Source organism: Corvus cornix, chromosome 4 (assembly GCF_000738735.6).
Source record: "Corvus cornix cornix isolate S_Up_H32 chromosome 4, ASM73873v5, whole genome shotgun sequence".
Lineage (NCBI taxonomy): Eukaryota > Metazoa > Chordata > Aves > Passeriformes > Corvidae > Corvus > Corvus cornix.
The window spans coordinates 58,132,191-58,147,257 of record NC_046334.1 but is presented as its reverse complement, the minus strand read 5'-3'; the positions used below and the strand labels follow the sequence as shown (position 1 = coordinate 58,147,257).

Genomic DNA, 15,067 nt, shown 5'->3' with positions numbered 1-15,067 from the left:
GGACCATTCTTCAGCCGTAGTAACTTTGCTCTGCAAAACAAAAACAAAAAAATGAAAACAAAACAAGAGAAAACAATCAGTCACTTTGCTGTACTAGGCATAAATTATCCTTAGCAGCCTAAACGTTTGCCAGCTCATACTGTATATATTCCAATTTCTTTCAAGTTTGCCAGGTTCACTCACCAGCTCCTGGCTTTCTCTCTGAGTTGGAATGGAAGGGGTATAAAACTTATCACTTCTGCAATAAAGGGCTTTGCTTTTTTAAATGCTGGCTGAAAACCTGAGACTTATCAGACAAGTGCCTGAATGTGATCTCCTATCACCTCTACAGTAACAGACTCACAAACCAAGACAGTCCACTTGGGTTTACTCATTTCTGCAAGGGGTTTATGAACTAATTTTTTAAATTAAAATATTTAATTATTAACTAGCAGTTTTGATGGATAAGCTTTGTTTTCTCAGTTTTGGAATGTAGTTTGTTCCAACTGATACATTTGGCTGGATCTGATGCATTTGTTATTTATCTTACTTCCCTGTTGTAAATCCAGAAGTCAGCACAAGAGGGAAGCAGTGACAGAAGGCAAAAAATCAGCCCAATTCCAACAGTTAGAACTGAAATACTGTAAGATTAACAACAGATTAGGCAAACATCTCAGTACATACTGAAGACTTCACAGGAGGCTGTAAGGGAGTCCTGAACCAATACAGATCACTGGAAATTTAAGCTGCCTAGCCCCTCAAAAGCCACAAAACAGGCTTTGTAATGTTAGATTTTAGCAAGTGAGGTTAGCACCTCCCCGTCCACATCCCTGAGAGGTGCCCAAAATCAAAGCACAGTAGAATTACTCTTAGGTATATTCTACTGTGCTTCCAGATTACTTTTACCTGAAGCAAATCCTTAACCCCTAAAGATGCCAATGAGGTAGGAGCAGACACCATGCAGGGATTCCCAGCAATGTTCCCGTGCCAGTTTCATTGCTTCTGTTTCATTTTCAGACCCTTGACCATGTTGGGTTGGGTCAGAGTTTTGCCCCGCTTCTCTCACAGGAATGGAAGCTTTCTGGACTGGTTTTTCCTGGTTTGCTAGATCTTCTAGCTCCACACCAGCAGCTATTTGCCTCATGAGAGCCTCTGGGGGAGCCTTTTGGCACATGGTGGTCTTCAATGCTTCCATGGATTCACAAGCATGTGGGATCTTTCTGAGTTCCGCGGCAATCTGATTCCAGTAGATCTTTGGATTATTTCTGAAAGCACGACAGACTGATGGCTTGCCAGTGAACTCACACCAGTAGGACATGCCTTGGCTTTTGCATTCAATTCTAAGTTTCATCTCATCATCACCACTCATGGTCATTGTGCAAACATCTTTGCTTTTAGTCCGAAATTTGATTTCTTCACCATTGCTTCTTTTCTTTGGCTTCAGCTTCTGTCCCAATCCTCCTACACCACAGATCACAACCAGGAAAAGGAGAGCAAAGCTCTTCATGCTGAGAGGAGCAGACCGAGATCCTTGAACAACACAATCCAAGGAAGTGAAAGCAGTAAGTAAATGGCTGCTCACAATTTAAACTCTTGGTGCACAAAGAAGCCTCTTCCCAGCAAAATACAGAATATAAGGGTTGGGCCTTTTTATAGAAATAATAAAACACACTTCAGTAGGCAAGTACTCATAATTTATAGCCTGAGGGAGTGTCAAATAACCTTGGGAGTGTGAACTCCTAAGAAGGTAACAAGACAAGTCTTGTAAATGCAGTTAAATACAGAACGACAGTTGTATAACTGAGAAGCACATTCCTATCCAGGATGAACATGTCATATTTGATTTTTAACAGATATTTTCCATTCTCCAGCTGCTTTATAGCTATCTTCATGCTAGAGCTTGTAAGACCATATCAAAGTAAAAAAAGACCATATCAAAGTAAAAAAAAGATTTCTGTGGATTTTCACAGTAAGGATGCAACTTTAGCACTTCTTTTGTCTGCACATGGCATGCAGTGGGGATGCATGGAAGGATCAACTGCATGTTCTTTGAGCCATGGAAGCAATACGTAAGCAAGAAAAGAAATAAAGCTTGAACAAAATAAGGTATTACAAGCCTAAACATTCACCAAACATTTGGAAATTTTATCATCATTTTTCACACCACAGGTCACTCAGCCAACAGAGCAAGACATCAGAACTGACTTACACAGGTCTCAGCAGCAAGGAACAGACCACAGAGCATGTCAGACAGATTATTTGTGCTTCATTGGTTTGGTTTTTTTTTATAGATATTTTCCTCTTTATAACAAGTGAGCTGTAAAACTGCCATAAAACAAAGGCAGGAGAACAGAAATATTGTAGTGCAGAATCCTGTCCTAGCAGTTTCTGCTGCAGTGACTAAAAACAGAGCTAAGGAAAAATCCCGATAACTCCCTTGGCATTCGGAAGGTCATGAGGAAAAATCCCTGCTGTGGCAATCCACAGTACTTTTCTGGCTATTAAGACCCCCACTAGGCACTTCTTCCAAAGACACGTATGCTACAGCCAGCCTGACCTGACTAGTTCCTGGAAAGGGCTATTGGATTGTTTAGTTGTGCTTCAGTAACTGTGGGGTGCTAGAAACCCTGGGTTTAAGACTGGCCTACATAATGGAACAGAACAGCATTTTGTGTATTTAGTCACTCACTAGGTAGTGCTAAACAAAATACCAAGGCAAAAACATTCCTTTAACACAGATGGCAAAGCAGAACACCACCACCACCAAAAGCTTCTTTAATAGAAGAGGGACAAGAGCCCCTTGTTGCTGCGGCAGCCCAGATAACCTGAAAGCTGCCTGCGTGAAGATGTAGCCACCTGAACAGCCATTCCACGTATCCTCAACCTTGTTCTTCCACTCAATGTGCCACCAAGTTCCCATGACTAAATACCATTTGACAGAGAGAACAACCTTGTTTTCATTCCTTCTCTACAACTATTTTAATAACATTTCTAGCAGAGACCTTATGTCTAGCTTCTTTCCATTAGTTCCTCCTGTCTCTTTCAAGGCACAGTGGTGTGGCTCCAGCCAAGTCTTAGGACAACAATGGCATAAGCCTACTTAAGACTTAAAATTCTCTCTTCTGTTGTTTTCTGGGGAGTCTTCTCACCCTTCAGCCAGCCAGCCAGAATAACCTTGTTCCCCACCTCACACTTAATTTCAAGGATTTCAAATCCCTACTGCAAGCACTCAAATACCCCCTAATATTTGACAAATGTATTACACTTTGTTATGCACAACAGTACTGAGAATTTAGAAACTAAAGACATCTGTCTCTCTAGTTGTAATAACTGCTGGAGTCCCAAACAATTTAAAAATTCATTTATACCAGTTTCAGATCTCTTGTTCTCAAAGTTTTTCAAGTCCAATCATGAAAACAAATAAACTACAAGGATAAGGAGAAATATCAAAGCTTGGACTCAAATACATTTATGTGTTACAGCTATTAGGTTACCACCAAGTGTTTGTCTCACTCCCATCTAACATTTCAGTCTTGTCTGCCTGTGCTTCAGATTAAACAGTTTGTGGTCTCTCATATCAGTAGAAAACAACTGTCCTTTTACAAGGTAAGCTAGGATGCCAGCAGTGAACTCTGGGAGGGAAGTACCAGCAAATGTCTAATTCTGCTGTCAGTGCTATACAGAAACAGGTTACAGGATATTCTGCACAGCTCATTAGCTTGAATACTACCATCTTTGCTTAATTCACATCCTTGGAGGAAGCTGGAAGCTCCCTCACCCGGAGTAGAAGTTCTTTCAGTCCTTCCTGCTCCACAAGTAAAAGTCAAATATAGCAAAAAATTTTAATCGGGGTAAAGAAATTCACTCTCGTAAGATTTTAACTCAGTGCAACTCTTCTGAGAGATGTCTGTCCAACAAAACAAGGGAGAACCAAACATAAAGTAGTTAAGCAAGTTCTTTTTTATTTAAATGAACTGGGAACATTTTCTCAAATTAAAAATAGAAACTTTTAAAAATCTGCAGTTCTGAACATTACATATACACATATGCTACATACTGTCAATTAGAAATGTTTCCATTTATGACATAAAAATGAAAAATTTAAGGTTATTCTGGATTAAAGACTGGTGTCACCTTTCAGCATTTCTTTAAAATTGTATTAATGACTTACAGGATTATCCCTACTTCAAGACAATGAACCCTGTTTGAAACAAAGTTAACAATGCTGATAGATGAAGAGATACTATTTCAGATCAATATATTAACTACTTCACTTGCTGGAAAGTTTTACACTGGTAACATAGTTTTGGCCTTGTTGATAAATTCTGTTACGAACTAATTCAGCAATTCAACCATCTGCCTAAATTCAAGGAAATAACTCTAATAGTACAAATGTTAACTCCAATTGCTAAACAGATTTGAATTCCAATATTGTAAATCACAGTTTAATATTATTTAGCAAAAATACTATCACAGCCTCCAAAAGAGCCACAGTGATACTATTAAGGACATTACAGAAGTGGGTGTGAAAGAAGAAAAGGAAGACAGAGGATGTAAAGCATTCTAAAAATCGCCAACACAGGACATCCCTCATGCTCTTTATGGATACTACTGAACTCTAGAAAGCTTAGCTTTTTCACTATATTAAGCATCCCGCACATTCCCGACCCTCCCACCCAAAGTTTAAAAACAAACTTCTCCAAAAAGTCCCTTTCAGATCTATACAGCAAAACCCACTAAGTATTAAATAATTAGGGGGGAAAAAAAAAAAAGAGAAGGGAGAAAACGAAACTGCAACTGAGCTTCTCAGACACACAAAGAGACACCGTGGACCCCATTACAATTCAAATTTAGCCCAATGTAGTCATTCAAGAGCACCAAATAGCAACACTGATCATGCTGGTAAATTCATTTGTGAAGAGTATTATACAATATTAAAATCTTAACTAAACACTTAGAAGTTTTAAGAAAAATGTATATACAAAAGTCTCTGTATACAAAATGTATTTTTATGTAAACGTGTATGTACTGTATTTAACACAAATCAACAATTTAAGATAAGACCTTGAACAATTGTCAGAGAATTTCTAGGCAAAGGCTGTTAATCTAATTAATTTATATACTGTGATGTAAGGTAGAAAGCCCAGTGTAAAAAAGTAAAAAAACAAACAAAAAAAATTAATTCAAGCCTTGAACAGTGGTTGGTATTCAAGAGGCAGTGCCCTGATCACAAAATATTCTGTACAGTAGTTTATGGCATAACATTCAATAGTACATCTGGGATTTACAGTACAGCTGACATAAAACAAGTGGCTCAGGATTTGTCAGATGAATGGAAATGCCAATACGCTTGGAAGAATAATGATGTACTCCCACAGATGAGTCTTGAGCCTCATTTATATAGCCTGGAAATAATAACAAAAACGAATCAGGAAAAAATTTATAAAGACTGAATTTTAATTTTCATACAAACATCAATATGACTGAATAACTTTTTATTTTCAGACCTTACAGCACACTCATGTTGCAGAAATCAGAGAAGCCTTCCTAAAACAGTAAAGTAGTAATAGATCTAGAATTGACTTAAGGTTATTACTTACCCCTTAACATTTCCAGTATGTGTTACCACTGTTCCACAGAGCTACACAAGAAAAAAAAAACCAAACAAATCTGTCATATTCTTTTGCCCACAAACGGAACAGAAATACTGTGTCTAACTTAGGTGAGACAAGCTCAGTTGGCCCAAGATAGTCTCAATTTTTTACTCATTTAATCAAGAGTTTTCCAAACAAGAGGAAAGAGATTCATCGTTTTCTCCACCAACCTTTCAGGTTATCTTTGCTTCATGATCGAAATAAATACCTGGACTGCCCTCTTTTATGAATTTAATCCAGCCTCGTATTTTGCTCTCATTGGATTTGAGGTTATTTGTGTCTTTGACATGTGTACAAAAACACCTGTGTGAGACACATATACCTCATACAGCTCTCACTTGTACTTACATATCTTAGTGTTATAAAAATATTTGCATTTCTTTTCAGCAAAATTATCCAGTGGATTTTGAAGGATAAAAAAACCCCAAATCCAACCCTGTGGGATTCTTTAAACCTGCAAAAGCATAGGTGTACAGAGATCTAATCAAAGTCGTATCTCTCAAAGTATCTCCAAAAATAATTTGTAGGAAATGAGAAAAATAAAGGATAGCATAAAAGCAAAGAGTATGCTGAAATGAAAATTAAAATTAAGATTTTATTCATATGGGAATGCCATACTGAGAAATTGAAAGCATGTATGCCACAATTATCAGTTTTTCAAATTACCTCAGCACATCAGAAGACAGCATTGCTTCACACTGAATCTTTAAATTTATCATGGAAGCCCATTTTGAGTAACTTCAAATTTAGGAAAAATAAATCAGGACTGAACAAGTGGATCTTTGTGTAAAAGATTATTTTATGCTAGTAATTTTTAGGTTGCTCAGCAATGCTGAATTAAACTATTTATCAATGATTGAAATATCACAAGAAAACATGCTATGAACGTCAAGAATATTAACAGTCATATTAAAGATTCAAAGATCAGAAAAGGACTTCTAAGGCCTGGAAAATTATTAGTTTTCTCTTTTGTAAAATATTGAATGTCCTTAAAACTGACAGTCCTTAGATATGCCAGTGGAGAGCACTTTGGACTTAAACTCTTTGTCAGTTAATGTGGGGAGTAAGCACCCTTAAGTAAGTTGCAGAACAGACCGCAACAACTGTGATCATAAATATCACTAAAAACATTGTTATGTAAAGACTTCCTTCAGAAGGAGATATGGAATGAAGATTGGGTCAGAAAATAGTTATTGTAAAATACAGTTCTAAATCATAATAACCATCATCATTATCATAATCATCATCATCAGATGTAACCACGAACTCTGGCAAGACCCAAACTTTGAGCTCTCTGTATTTACCTGTTATTTAAAGCATAGTGGTATCTTCTCTACACATACTCAACCTATACATTCAGTCATGAAGTTGCAAGGCACAGTGAGCTACAAATTTCAATCACAAATTTAATCCTTCCTTAAGCAACTTTCAAATTTTGCAAACCCAAATAATGAGGTTGTGTGACATAGAATATTAGCCCCTTGGAAACTGAGTCTTACAACTAGCTAATGTTTTACAGCACAGAAGCTGTAGAGGCAGAAAAGAACCACAATGTCCTCCTTTTTTTAAACATAACTTGAGCTTCTTCCTTTGTGATGGCACATCCTAGTCCTACCCATGCACAAACACCCATTTTCTATGTTCATGCTTTCTGCATACCTGGATCACCTGCCTTTTGCAAAGGAGATCTCTTCTCACCATTTAAAAAATAAAACTACTCAGGAGTACAAATGCATTCCCATCCTATCACTTTCATCTGCTATCAGAGCATTTTAATAGGTTTGTCACTTTAGGACCACCCACTGTGCTGACTAAATACCTGATTCATGGATTTTGAGATCAAATTTAAGCAATTGCTTTGCTAAGTTGCAGGAAATTGTTTCCCCACTGTAACAGGAAATTACTACTATATCTGCTGTTATGTAAAGAGTATTTGAAAAATATACATCATACAGCATTTGCTACAGTGAATAATCATGCAAAAAACCAAACAGAATTAAGAGATTCACTTTAAAGCATGAAGAAAATTGAACATGTGATTGAAAGAGAAGCTGAAGTAAGGACACATGAAGGCATGCAGTTTCAGACTTCGTTTACCTTGTAAAAACAGGATTGTGTATACCATATAAATGCTCTTTATGATAACCATTATTACCATTTTCCGTACTGTAATAAAATAAATACACCAAGAAAGACCGTGTTAACTATAAGATGTACTATGCACAATATGGCTTCTGACATGTACATGGATGACGTATTATATGCAAAGATAAACTGTGTCTGTACAACAGAATATAACTTTTCCTTTGTAACATTCAAGAGTTATGGTATAACTATAATTTTACATTTTATAGTATTTTTATATTCTCCAAAAATCAATCAATTATTTTTCTATTCTTGTTGAGTTGGAAACTCTAATATAATCTATCACATCTGATGAAACAGAACGTGTTACCTCTTTTGAGGTAACAAGTTACATTAAAAATATAAACCCTCCCACATTAATAAAATAATTTTAATAAATATTAGCAAAAATGTCTTACGTTTTCATGGGTATATTTTCGAAACTAAAAAACACAGAAAAGCAGGAGTAATTAACTAGACACTAATAAGTGAGTAATTTCAGCTGTACATGCCTGTTTCCACTCTACTGATTTTGTGAACATGCAATGAAAAACAACCACTGTGAAATGTGAGAAATGCAGTGCACAGGCTAACTGAACAATGAGCAAAACAAGGAGTAGAAAAGAAAACAGTAAAAAAAAACTGATAGGAAAATACGTAAGAATAGTTATCATAAAGTAAAATGCCAAGTCCCTGAGACAGAGGAACTGCAATTGAAAAAGGAAAGACTGGTTAGGAATAACTAAGACAGCAAGAAAGCAAATAATTAATTCATGGAGATTACAAATCAGGCGCAATTCACCTTAACAGGTTACTTTGCAAAGCTAATAACTTGCACATTTGGAACTTATTTATATAAATGCTGCTCACAAAGTTCTGACAACCTCATTCTGGTGTAAGATTCCCACAGTCAGAGCCAGCACTATCTGCAGTCATGGCAAGTCAAGGCTACCAAAGGCCACCTGCATGAACCACTTTGCAGGCACTGACCCAAACCTGCAGCATTACACATGAATATGCAGTTCTAATCTGGCAGCACAGGTTTAAGGATCGTAGAGCCTTCACATTAAACACCAGAAAAATCATTTTAATCCATTTGCCATTTAGCTTACTTTGGAATATATACTTACTCATCATATACATCCTCTGTATCCATTCTGCGATAGTATTTAGAGAGTTTTACAGCAAAAATTATGGCAGGAATTAGAAACATTGAAGAGCCTCCCAAACCAAACCAGAAGGTATTCTGAAACAAAAGCAAAAGCAAAATCAAGGAAAAAGAGATCATGGAGAAAACTAATCAGTAAAGTACTGAACCCTTGCTTGATATTCTAACCATTGTTACCAAAAGAACACAGCAGAAATTAGTTCTTGCAGTTCTTGTCAAAATACGAGTTTCCAGCACTTTCTCAAGGCACTTTATAACTTGCTAACTGCAGCCCTGTTTGGGTAACTAATTTCATTATTATACAGTTGAACTGAGCTATCACCTGATGTTAAAATGATGATTTTTCAAATTTGATTTGTATTGCCTGGAGGCATTTTGACTTGGAAGTGACTCAGCTAAGTTCTATCATCAGGAAAATCATGGTCCATCTCTCACCAGACCGTTAATGGCTCCACAAAGGGGAACAGAAGCTCTGTAATCTATGAGCTAATCAATGAGTACAACATAGATTAGGAGGTTTTCATGGTTAAGCATTATCAAGATGAAACATTTCATGGTTAAGCATTATCAAGGTTAAAGTGTTTCGGCTTTAACTGCTTACATGAATTACTAGTAGTATGATTAGGATCTGGCTAAAGTGCCATAAAGCTAAGTAATAGCTAGGAGGCTATTACTCCCCAGGCACAAACTGTCTTACTTTACCTTCAATACATGCTGTCTTCTTTCCAAGCTCTTTTGGCAAGATGAAAAAGCCAGTATTGCCCTTCTATCCTGCTACAAGTCATGCTCAATGTCTCCAATACACAGAAATTAGTCAAGATCTGTCTGCTGCAAGTCTAGTGATAAAACCTCATTCAGGTTTTCTAGATTTCGGGAAAGATACCTGAAAAAGTTTTCCATTGGTACTTTCCACTCGCTTCCTGCCCACACCTCACCCCTCTACCCTGTAAGTTAGCAACAGTTACAGATGAAGCTGCAGATAGATCTTTATGCTTTTCCATTTTCCATTTCAAAGTGGTTAAGAATCAGTTAATTTTACAGAATTCTTGCTAATAGAACCTTAAGTTTAGCAAAAACCTAGAAAGTGCAGCACTGGTTTGTCTTTGGACTTGATCCAGGATCAGAACATTTTCCTTGCATAACTTTGTATGTGATACTTTATTATCTTAACTTCAGAATAGTCTAGCCAGAATAATTAAATGCAGATGTATGTTGAAAGAATTTTCCCCTTGATGCCCCAATTCTGAGTAACAAAATGTTTCTTACCACAGAATCAGCTATATAGCTGCATAAAAAAATATCTACTGCTGTATCTATCACATTGGCAATAGGCTTGCATGCTGCTACTTCCATGGCAATCTGAAAAAAAGATTAAAAAATTACAGTTTTAAGTACCTAACAGAATAAAATAAGAATCTCTAAACTTGCTTACAATTACAGTTTACTAAATTGTTATGTCTTACCCTATCCAAATTCAAAATAAATACCAGTAGGATATGCTATCAACTAAAAGTCTTTTACACATCAGCTTACTTTCTCAAAGGCTGCAGCTGAAGAGAGAAAAATAAAACAAGATGCTAATGACTTCAATTTGGACTATGAGGGGTCAGGTTCAGTGCAGTATTAGCACAAATGGGGGATTTCAGGCTAGCCCTGAAAATGATACTGTTAAATTTGCACTGCATTCCAACCAACACAACTCATCACTTCCATTTGGCAAACGCAAAAGAACTACAGGAGACTGATTTTCCCACTTACAGTAAGTACAAACATATTAAAACCCGAAACTATAAAACACACTATAAAAGTAATATTATTCTTTTTATTACTACTACTGGTTAGCTTTCTTATTTTTTTTAAACATAGCTTCTCTCAGTGAAGTAAATGCACCTTACCGACTCCTTGACCCACTCAATGTATTGCTCAAAGTAGCCAATTATGGTATCCATGTACTCTTTTGTCTCCTAGGACAAATAAAAGAGAACAAAAGCAAGTTAATCTCTATCTCCATGACATCATAAATTAACATACTTTGATCAAGTAGAGCTTACCTGGACAATAACTTGAGAAGCGTTGTTATTTATGAGATTCTGGGCAGCATTAACAGCACTAATGACATTTTTCACCTTAACCTGGAGAGGAAAAGATGGTGTTTAATATAAACAAATGCCCCTCAGGCTGTTGCAATGGCTTTACAGCCACTGCCAGGAACCTATTCTCTTGATAAACCAGTGCCACTGTCTTGTCAAAACTTGACAAAAAATGCAATTCCAGACAGAACAGGAGCTTGCCTAAGGATTCATGATCATCTCAATATTCTGTCATTACTGAAAAAAGATGTATCAGTGGTTACGTACTGGTATGTTTTCCCAGATCCTACAAAATAAATTTATATATGAGGTTTGGTTTTATCTTCCACTCTCTTTCCTTCCCGTAAATGTAGAAATACTTAAATCAATGTCTATATATACACTACAGACACACATAGTGCACAGGAGGAAAACAGTGGGCCTTATACTATCACAACAACTCTTGATGACTGAAATAGGACTCTGCACAGCCAGAATACACCCCTAATCAATATCCTGAAGGACTGAGATGTTTTTTCAATATATGTACAACCCCATAAATTCTCTCACAGAACACACACAAAGGATGGTGTACACAGAGCCTGAAAATGTACAGATATTTCTTAAATATACTTTGGAGTCAAACATCATCCCTTTCTTAACAACACTTTACTTCATGGCTTCTTCCCTCCTCATCCAGTTTCAAATCACAGATTCTAACACATACCTAGCTGCTGTGCTGCTGTGGATGGGTGAAAACTGTAATGGGAAGCCGTGAGGTAGGTTGGCCCATAAAGCTGTTAAGACTCTGACTATACCACTAGTGTGGCTGGATTCTTGCTACCAGAGCCAAGGCAGGCTGGTGGCAACAGAAAGCTTTGCTTCCAGGGAATTAACCATCCTGTTGCTCACTCTCTGGCAGAGCGAAGCCAGCTGGTCTCACTGTGGTGCAGGCACTACTTAGAGAGGAAACATGGGTAGCCCTGGAAAAGCCTCTATGCAGATCCAGGATCCCAGAGCAAGGCTGATGGTGCAGAAGCAGGAACATAGCGAGTACAACCTAAAGAAACAGACCACAGTGGGAGCTGGGCACAGAACAAAAGGTGGTTACGGATGTGAATCACAAAGCTCTCTTTGATCAGCTGTACTTTTGCACTGTGTTTTGTGGTTGTTCTCCCCAAGTTTTGCTTTCAAGGATTCCAGAAAAAAACCCCTACATTCTGAGGATTCTAGAAAAAAACCCCTACATTCTGAGGAAAATGAGTAACACACTATATAGAATGGTACTGAAGCCTATTTTATCACCTGACAATTCAGTTTACAATTTATACTCCCAAAAACATCCCAAATATTCTTCTTATTTTTCTTTTTACGCGGAAGAAAGATCTAAATCCTTGTTAGTTCCTCAAGGCCTTACAATCTCTTGCAGTAACAGAACAGCGAGAAATAGAAGAAAATGGTACTGAAAATATATGCTCTGCATATGCAGTAGAAGGATTTAAAACACAAAAATGTTCCTATTGTCAGAAAGAAAAGCTTACCATAAGTTCAGATGATGTCCTCTTCAGTAACCTAATGCTCTGATTTAAAGTGCTCTATTGGAAAGGAGGGAGAAAAAAAGCTTCAAGTCATTACTACAGGTAAGAGCCCACCTGTTTCAAGCTTATATTCATGCTTTGATCTTCTATAGATTATTTTGTTATTAATACTACGTATCACACTATATACAACAGTAGCAACAGCTGCATTAAAATTGCATTGTGGGTTTAATCATTGAATCAGTACTCCACCAACAGCACTGATTTAACTGAAGTTAGATGTAACAAACTAAGAAGAGTTAGTTGGAGGCAAGACAGAACAGTTAAACTCAGACCCAAGTGTTCAGAGGATTCTATATTGTGCAATTTCTGAAGGGAAAAAGCACTTACCCTAGCTTTAACATATTTCTTGACAGTCAGTTTTGTAAAAGAAAAAAGAGATGAGAATAATTAGGAGTTAATTAGGAAAGAACAGCACAGAATCAGAGTGGACCAGAAGACCTAGTATTTTTCTATAAGTGGGGCAGACACACTATATCAGATGCTAGGATAAACGAAAATTCTTCACGTTACGTAGAGAAAAAAGCAACACCTAACATGTAGGAGAGTCACAGCTTGATACTATGCAGTCTGTGTCAAAATCAGGCAGAAGCAGCTCTTTCACATCTTTCATAGCATCAATAAAAAAGACTTTGGCTCTTCATATACTCTCAGGAGTTTCCAATTTTAATACTGTTAGGTAACTGCTAGCTCCAAGAAATAAATTGTCAAAGTGATAATGGCTTTTATTACTGAAGACCAGTAACAAGCAAAAAAAAAAGAATTAGTGGTTTAGGGGGTTTTAGGGTTAGAGTTTTGTAAAGTTCTCCCCTGCTTTTTTCTTCTATTCATATATAATCACAAACAGCTATAGAAAAAAAGAGAAAGAAAAAGGCCAGTATTTTAGACAGCATTATAAAACAGCAGCATTTTAAATAGGAAAATTATTTATTAAACACATACTTTAGCCAGATTACTCTTCATTGACACAATCTGCGCTTACAGCAGTTCAGCTTTCTAACCTTAGAGGTTTGTATTTTCTACAAGTATGTTTCAGCATTGCTTTTATGTTTTACCATAGCTTGCTCCAGTGGAACGACTTGCTGGTTATGAATCATTCGAATGTTGTTTGCGTGTCCTTTTAAGGCATTTTCCAGTGCTCCTTTTGGCTGCAAAAAATGCAATTATGCAGTATTGTTCAGTAACCTCAAAGCTTTCCAACATAGCAAAAACAATGAAAGTTACACACCCACTCCAGAACAGCTCATGCTAAAAATGGGATATGGCAAATGGAATTCCTCAACACAAGGAGGGGAAACAAGTCACTGTATTAATAATTCAAAACTCAGCAACCAAACCAGATATATTACCTTGCTTTTCTGACTTTAACATTATCAGGACAGATTTAACTGAAGAGAATTTTCACATGGTGCACTAAGTCATTTTAAATACAGAAGAATGAGCACATCCCCCTCACACTCACTACAAGCCAAACCTCACTGCAAGAACCCTGCAGCACTACACCCCAGCTGGGACAAGCATCTCCCAGTTTTGGAAATGTGGACATCACCCTGAGGCACCCTCTGCTTTCTGAAGGATACAGAATTTCAAGTATTTTTCAGCAGTCACTTGGAAGGACACCTGTGAAGGGTATTTCCTATTTTTGCGGCTCCCACCTTTCAATCAGAAGATAAGAGTTTCTGCTCTGATTTTCAAGTCCAAATGCCTGTCTGGAGCTCATGCCCATTGCCAAATCCTATAAAACTTGGTTTTACTCTCAGATATAAGTTTATTTTCCATTTCCTTTTGGTGGCAAAACCATTTGGCTCCCTGCATACACACTGAATACACACTGCTAACTCCATTTTGGATACGTAATAATAGCAGACCTCAGTGCTCAGAGATGTATTTGCTTCCTGTGAAGTGTTCATGTAAGCACTAAGCTGAGTCACTTGTGCAGTTTCGGGAAGCTTCATGTCCTTTACTGACAAGGTGAATTCATTTACCTAACACCACATGTTGGTGGTATTGCTCCCCCCTCCATACCTTGACCCCTTGGTTTGATCCAAGTTTTATTCCATTTGCTTCTTCCAGTCTAAAAAGCTACATTCAATTTTTTGTAAGGTGCCAAAAGATGCAAACTAGACACCCAAAATTGATTAATTCCATAAGTTTTTAGTTTATTTTTTAATTGATGGTTCTAAGAGCTATCACTAGTAAGAAAGTGAAATTATAAAATATCCTTGGAAACCAGTACCATTTTTTTAACAATCTAACTTTTGCATTACATATATTATTGGGTTTTTTTTTTAGACATTTTAATGATTACACTAAATAGCATCACAAGGAAGAAACAAAAACATACACTGTAACAGTGAACACATTTACTTATATACACAATTATTTGTCTTTTATATGAAAAAATTACTCTGTCTGATCTATTCTCAATTCTGATGCTTTCTTAAGTTTCTTCTACAAAAAATAGTGAAAGCAACC

At 36.9% G+C, this 15,067-nt stretch overlaps 2 protein-coding genes across 20 annotated transcripts in view; both read right to left on the bottom strand.

Annotated features, from left to right (window-relative positions):
* Nucleotides 1-898: 898 nt before the first annotated feature.
* Nucleotides 899-1,486, bottom strand: FGFBP2 (fibroblast growth factor binding protein 2). Its single transcript, XM_019286976.1, has one exon. It carries the CDS (start codon nucleotides 1,484-1,486, stop codon nucleotides 899-901), a length of 588 nt encoding a protein of 195 aa, XP_019142521.1.
* A 2,430-nt stretch (nucleotides 1,487-3,916) lies between these two features.
* The window catches only part of PROM1 (prominin 1), a 65,188-nt gene continuing 54,037 nt past the window's right edge, over nucleotides 3,917-15,067 (bottom strand). For 7 of the 19 annotated variants that reach the window (XM_039550618.1, XM_039550622.1, XM_039550626.1 and 4 more), the window contains 10 exons: nucleotides 13,648-13,740; nucleotides 12,923-12,949; nucleotides 12,536-12,589; nucleotides 10,977-11,057; nucleotides 10,821-10,889; nucleotides 10,192-10,284; nucleotides 8,888-9,003; nucleotides 7,731-7,799; nucleotides 5,580-5,620; nucleotides 3,917-5,384 (listed from right to left, as the gene is read on the bottom strand). In XM_039550618.1, coding sequence (XP_039406552.1) covers nucleotides 5,602-5,620; nucleotides 7,731-7,799; nucleotides 8,888-9,003; nucleotides 10,192-10,284; nucleotides 10,821-10,889; nucleotides 10,977-11,057; nucleotides 12,536-12,589; nucleotides 12,923-12,949; nucleotides 13,648-13,740 — 621 coding nt within the window. In that variant the 3' untranslated portion in view covers nucleotides 3,917-5,384; nucleotides 5,580-5,601. Of the gene's footprint in view, nucleotides 5,385-5,579; nucleotides 5,621-7,730; nucleotides 8,465-8,887; nucleotides 9,004-10,191; nucleotides 10,285-10,820; nucleotides 10,890-10,976; nucleotides 11,058-12,535; nucleotides 12,590-12,922; nucleotides 12,950-13,647; nucleotides 13,741-15,067 lie in introns of all 19 variants that reach the window. The other 12 variants (XM_039550621.1, XM_039550623.1, XM_039550627.1 and 9 more) reach the window with 5 other exon arrangements.